This window comes from Sinocyclocheilus rhinocerous, unplaced genomic scaffold (genome assembly GCF_001515625.1).
Source record: "Sinocyclocheilus rhinocerous isolate Xijiao unplaced genomic scaffold, SAMN03320098_v1.1 scaffold735, whole genome shotgun sequence".
Classification (NCBI taxonomy): Eukaryota; Metazoa; Chordata; class Actinopteri; order Cypriniformes; family Cyprinidae; genus Sinocyclocheilus; species Sinocyclocheilus rhinocerous.
Window position 1 is genome coordinate 547906 of NW_015629505.1, and position 6907 is coordinate 554812.

At 35.8% G+C, this 6907-nt stretch overlaps 1 protein-coding gene across 2 annotated transcripts in view; it reads right to left on the bottom strand.

Annotated features, from left to right (window-relative positions):
* mpp7a (MAGUK p55 scaffold protein 7a) overlaps positions 1-6907 on the bottom strand; it is a 136541-nt gene that overhangs the window by 93746 nt on the left and 35888 nt on the right. The window contains exons 1-2 of one of the 2 annotated variants that reach the window (XM_016550911.1): positions 5537-5595; positions 1302-1461 (exon numbers count right to left, since the gene is read on the bottom strand). In XM_016550911.1, coding sequence (XP_016406397.1) covers positions 1302-1338 — 37 coding nt within the window. In that variant the 5' untranslated portion in view covers positions 1339-1461; positions 5537-5595. Of the gene's footprint in view, positions 1-1301; positions 1462-5536; positions 5596-6907 lie in introns of those variants that run through there. The other variant, XM_016550910.1, reaches the window with a different exon arrangement.

Consider the following 6907-nt stretch of genomic DNA (forward strand, 5'->3'; position numbering starts at 1 on the left):
ACTGGAAAACAAGCCAGAAACAAGCTAATAATTTCAGTGCAATCATCCTTGATCAATTTTATAATGGGTTTCGGAGATTAAATCTCAATTTCCTGCCTTATGAATGAAACGTTTAAAGTGTGCAAGTGTGAGTGTGTGTGTGTGTGTGTGTGAGTGAGTGAGTGAGTGAGTGAGTGAGTGAGTGAGTGAGTGAGTGAGTGAGTGAGTGAGAGAGAGTGTGTTTTTGTCAGGTGTCCAACAACAGCATAGCAGCCAATAACTCATCAAGAGCAGTGGCATAATTTTCAGGGCACAAGAGTCCTTGCGCACATCTTGACATGAGGTATGTAATGGTTCTAATCTATCAGATCCACAGTGGCTTACTGGGCTTTTAAAGTGTTCATTAAAAACATGTTGGGTAAGACAGGATCGCGCACAGCAGAAGTAACCTAACCATACCAAATGTCTCCTAGCAACCTTGTGCTCGTCCATCAGTCTTTTATACCCAAACTAGGAATTAGTTTCTAATGGATTACATTCACTTGGTAATCCCTTCTTTATAAAGGAAATGAGACTGAGAGTGAGGTATGTGGGAAGGGAAATAATTTCATATTATTCATTTTCACTGCTAAAGTTACAAATTATTTAGCAGTATGGTCTCCAAACACCAAAAACAATTCTTACAGTACATTAAAAATTTTGGGGTCAGTATTTAAAAAAAATTTTTTTTTTTAAGAAATTACTACTTTTATTCAACAAGGATAGAGTTAAAAGTTACAGAACAGACATTTATTAATGTTACAATTTCCTTTTTATAAAAGTTACAATTAAGATTTCCATTTTATATAAATTTTCTTTTCAACTTTCTATCAGAATCTTGAAAAAAAGTATCAGTCTCCACAAAAATATTAAGCAGCACAACTGTTTTAAACTTTGATAACAATACGTAATGTTTCTTGTGCACCAAATCAGCATATTAGAATGATTTCTGAATGATCATGTGACACTGAAGACTACTGAAAAATCAGCTTTGGCATCACAGGAATAAACTGCATTTTAAAACATATTCAAATAGAAAACCGTTACTTTAAATTGTAATAATATTTCACAATATTATTTTTGTTCAAACAAATGCAGTCTGTATGAGCATCAGAAATCAAAAACATTTTAAAAATCATGTTAAAATCATGAAACATGTTAGATGACACAAAGACACAATATTAACAATTATTAAACATAAGCTGTCATTTGATCAAGCTTGGCTGGTCAAACTAGAGGATCTTACTGCCGTACAATAAGGTATGAAGTGTAAGATGAGGTACCTATCTCACTGCCGGCTCTGGTGGAGAGGGCTGGCATGGTGACTGGCAAATCTGCTTCCTTTCAATTTCACAATGTTACCACAAAAATCCAGCAGCGTTGGGGCAGGCCGACTCAACCCCAGGAAGAGTCTGCAAATCCTTGGTTATGTCATTGGCAAATCTATAAAAGATAATAAAAGACATAATATTATTAAAATATAATAAAAGATTATATTAAAAGTACAGAGGTTATCAATTAAGCATGCATATACCAATAAAATGTTTTAACAGGATAAGCCCTTCAAACTGAACTCATTCTGTAATATCTGTAATATCTAATGAGTTCAAAGATGGAAGATGTGAGGCAAAGGAACAGAGAAAGCAGCAAAGAGACAGAATGAAAGAGACAGAGATACATTAGCCCCAAATGTTCCCAAAATCAATTCCAATTTCTGCTTTTTCCGTCTAGGGCCCTGTGCCTGCTCGGATCTGTGCTGCGGCACCGAAAGCACCTGAAACCTTTATGTCACCCCAAAGACCTGTAACCACTGGCCCGAAAGAACAAATGAAAAAGAGATGGAAAGAGGAAGGTGGGGGCAACCATACTTGCTCTGCCTCTATATAGATCACACAGTATCAGGTTTGTGGAACAAGAATCCGTATGGAGAGGAGAGAATAAAAAAAAAAAACACCTGATTGCAATGAAAGGTATGCTGGAGATTCAATCATATGCTGCTATGTGATAATAGCAAAGCACACTGCTGCCATCTAGTGGTGACAATAGAGCTAATTACAATTTACAAAGTGCAGCAATCAGGTGGCTCTGCAATTTGAACCAAAAAAGACACAAGAGGGGAAGATGAGCAAAGAGACTTGTTTCAGCGGTAAAGTGATTTAACACACTTAATTAAAAAACACAGACATGCATACACCTCTCCAGATAATTGGAAAAGAACACATTAGAGATCAGATGCTACAAGCCCCCACAAGATCAGAGAGTTCAGAGAGACAATACACAAAAAACACAAAAGCTTGAGGTTAGTTTGATACATTTCCCTCTCTATTGTTTGTTACATCATCCTCCATTCTCTATTTCCTCTGCTGACCCTTCTCTGTCGATCTCTCAGTCTCCCTGTAGTCTTGTAACTCCTGCCTGCAACTGGCTCATGGCAGTCGTGTTGTTATTAAAGGCATGGCGTGTCATTGGTGTGCACATGCGGTTTTAAGAGCACATGCGCCACGCTATTCCAATGTGCGCAAGTGTGTTTATATGTCTGTAAACTTCATACTAGAGGTCGACCGATTCATCGGTTTTGCCGATTAATCAGCACCGATAGTTGATTGGCGGAACTATCGGCGACGCGTTGGGTGTGTGACTTCTCCGAGAACGCATCTCTGCGCTTTTGTCCAGTGTGTGACTTGCGTATTTTTTTTAAATTTTGATTGTGAAAGAGTACACATACAATATCAATAACATATGAAATTTTAATGCTATGGCCTTGTGTAGATATTTAAAGATGGCCATCTTTAAGCATGACTGTTGAAATTAAATGGTAATACTTTACAGTAAGAGTCCTTTTGTAATATTAATGAAAGCTGTAAAAGTATTGTTCCTAGTGTGTTCATTTCAACATTTACTATTACTAATAGGCTATATTTTTACATTTTAAAAAGTTTCTTTTTTTAACATTAGTAAACTAAGAAATAACTTTAATGATCAATATAATAATTAATATTAATATGTTTATTCATTTACAAAGTATGGTTCAGTACTGCTACTGCTTTTTTAAAAATAGTAAAGCTCTGTTTTAGATTTTCGTTTACCATTTTAAAAACTATCGGTTGATTAATCGGTATCGGCCAGTGTGGTCCAACCTAGCTATCGGTATCGGTAAAATCCACTATCGGTCGACCTCTACTTCATACAGTAAAAAAAAAAAAATAGAAATGTAGTCTTCCAGTCAATAAAACATTTGGACTAATATTAGGGTCGTGCTGCTTCTGGAAGAATAAGCAAACCACTAACACACTTTTGTACTTGTACACTACAAGTCAAGGGCAAGGCGAGGATGAGGGCACCTGTTATCACAAAGTTGGAACTGTAATGCATATGGTTTACATCTTGTGGCTGTACTAAAACAGTAAGTATTTTAATGTTTACAGATTGGCCCCAAATCCAAAACAGCACCCCTTTTCTGTGTTACAGATTTTTTTCCTGTGACAAACAACATTATGCCAAAAAATGCTGTCGATTGAGCTTAATTTGAAACCAGAGCATTAATGTGTTATACACGTATGGCAAACGATAAATTGTCATTTTGCCTATAAGCTACTTTTATTACTGGCATGCAGCTGTAAAGCCATTCCCCACAGACCACAAGAGAAATGTCAGGACTTTTTGCATAAAAAAAAAAATGAGAGTAATTATTATAGGTAATTGATATGGGCTCTAATATATTTGAGCATCATTGCTTCATAAAGAATATGTGAATCACTAAATCAAGGGCACCAGGAGATCACTGAATCATCTGCAGGTGCATTTCGAGTATTATAGATCAGTAAATCATGAGAATTATAGCATTTATGTTGGACTGAATGAGCCACTAAAGATGATGTACAGTCAAAATGAATTATGACGAAGAGCTACTGGAAACGTGTGTAACGTCAGTAGTGTAATAAGAGCGGGTAGGGGCTAAATTCAGCTGTGCTGACTCGTTGGTTGCATTTTTACTGCTGAAATGTCATCTGAATAGACCTATATATATATTGTGTATATTCTGCATTTTGTGGGATGTATTTTTAGGGGACCATCAATATGTACATCTAAAAAAGCATGCATCTTTAACATTATCTTTTTATGTTTTTCACACATAACCTTTCAACATTTCTCACCATTTGTCTCATACTCGCATACAGCAGGTCTGCTGCCATGAAGGTCATGAAGGCCTAGAAGAACTTTATCCAAAACACACATACCTGTTTTATATGGAAAACTACAAAACGCTTCCCTGAGTTCATACAATGAACCATTAGGAACACAACAAATTGCCTCGTGTCAGTAACGCATCATAGGGCAGACTGACTATGAATGTGAGTCTTCGAAAACTACAATAAAATGAAGTCACTTGGATAGGAGCTTATCTGTTGCTATGTTGGGCTCAAGAGGTCAGTAGTTGGCTGGTTAGATTTGCAGTTATCCCCTGCTGGAAGATCTTACACCATTATGCTGGCAAAAAGCATATTTAACTATTGACACAAATCAAAGGTATGAGTGTATTCGGATTAAACCATTTACAGTTGCGGTCAAAATTTTGCATACTGCAAAAGATACTGCAAAGTGTATCTCAAAAGATGCTGAAAAACTAAAGAATTTGTGTGAGCTGAAGGATTTTCCTGAAGAACAATGGACAGTTTAACTGTTCAGGACAAACAAGGGACTCTATACAACTATATAAAAAAAAAAAAATTAAAAAAAAGACAGCTGTGGATCATCCAGGTAACAACACAGTATTAAGAATCAAGTGTATATAAACTTTTGAACGGGTCATTTTTTATAAATTCACCTATTATTTTCTCTTGTGGACTATATGTACACATCTTTTATGTGAAATATCTTATTCAGGTCAGTACTAAATAAAACATAACATGCATTTTGTATGATCCCTCTTATTTTGGTAAAATAATTAACATTTTGTAGACGACAACTGTATACAAGTAGTATATAAATAGGGAAAAAACCATTATAGTGGATGTATAACTATTAAAATCTTTTTTTTTTTTTAAACAAAGAACTAGGGTTAAATAGATTTGTGTCTTTGCTTGTCTGCTGCAATGGGATCATATGCATGCGGTCAAGGTTTGTCTGGTTAGCATGGCCCTATTAACCCCTGCTGGAAGATGTTGTAACTACAAATTCTGTGGGCAAAAGGTATCTTTCTCCACTGGGGGGTATTTAAAAGTAGCTGTCTTTTCTGACATATATCTCTTTTAATATGTAATTACAGGAAAGTACAGTAAAACAATATTGTGAGAACATCAAAAAGCCACAGTGTTTACAGTCTTCTGGATGGCTTAATTTTGGTTCTCTTTGAATATGAAGCTAAGACAGAAGAAAGTGCTTTAACATCAAAAAATGTAACACACCAGCTTTAATGTTTCTAAATCTACTTTTGCACATTAATTCAGTGTACACATGCTGCATGTATCAGCTCACAACTTAACACCTGCCTACTGACAACACACACACACCCACATACCTGAACAACAAGAACAGCGAGTTCCTCCAAGGTTTTTTTTTTTTTTTTTTTTCAGTCGGTTTTTCAATGTATATGGGCAGATCTCGGGCTCTGATGTAAAAAGTTATAAATCAAAAATGTTTAATAAATAAAGAATAATAAAATAAATAAAAAAACAGGGGCTAAAGAAATGCCATGTGCTGCACTTTCCACATGCCTCTTTAAATAGATTGTTTGCTAGGAACAATCTGATAAAACCAAAAGAGAGGCAAAAAGACAAAAAAATAGGGAATAATTTTTAGCACAGCAACGCTGTATAATGCAACATTTCTATGTTTTTTTTTTTAAGAAAACATTATCTTTAATTACTTCTAGGATGGTACCATAAAATTATTACAGATAATTTTACACATTGTAACCACCAGGTAGAGATACAGCATAAAGCTACATTTACAAATCAACCACTCAAACATAAAAAAAAAAGAAAAAAAAAAAAAAGTGTACCACATAGTTGAAGATAAATGAATGAACGTGTGATAACTTAAAGGGATAGTTCACCCAAAAATGAAAATTACCCCATGATTTACTCACCATTCTGAAGCAACGCAATGCGTTTGTATAAGAAAAATATCCATATTTATAACTTTATAAACCTTAATCTCTAGCTTCCGCTAACTGTCATACACGCATTCACGAGAGAGTGGCGTCAAGCGGATGACGTAGCACGTTGGCAAATGCGGTGACGAACGCGGAAGTGACGAATATGGAAGCGCAGAGGAGAGAGCAAAACAAAACACCGGTCACGAATTAGTAGTACAAAATGAGGGTTTGTAAAAAAATGTTGGAGGATTTCAATATAAGCCAAGAGGACACTGGTTTTCCTTTGCTGTAAACAAAACTTGTTTCTCGCGAGACTAGCATATTCTCACTGAAGTTTACGCTACGCCTACGACATCCGCTGGACGCCACTCTCTCGTGAACGCGTGTATGACAGCTAGCGGAAGTTAGAGATTAAGGTTTATGAAGTTGTAAATATGGATATTTTTCTTACACAAACGCATTACTTCGCTTCAGTTTGGGTGAACTAACCCTTTAACACAAAACCAATACAAAAAGTCATAACCTCATTCTAGAGAGCACGTATGAATGTGCTGTCTTGTATCCAAACCATAACACTTCACGTTATTCTTAAAAAAAAAAAAAAGCACTGAAAGTTATGCAAAGACTAAACTAAGAAACAGTTCAATAGTTTCAGCTAGCTCAAAGTTCATTTCTACCGGGCCTTTCTTGTGCACATGGTTAGAAGTGTCTGTCTGTCTGTCTGTCTGTCTGTGTCTGTCTGTCTGTCTCTATCTATCTGTCTGTCTGTCTGTCTGTCTTTCTATCTATCTA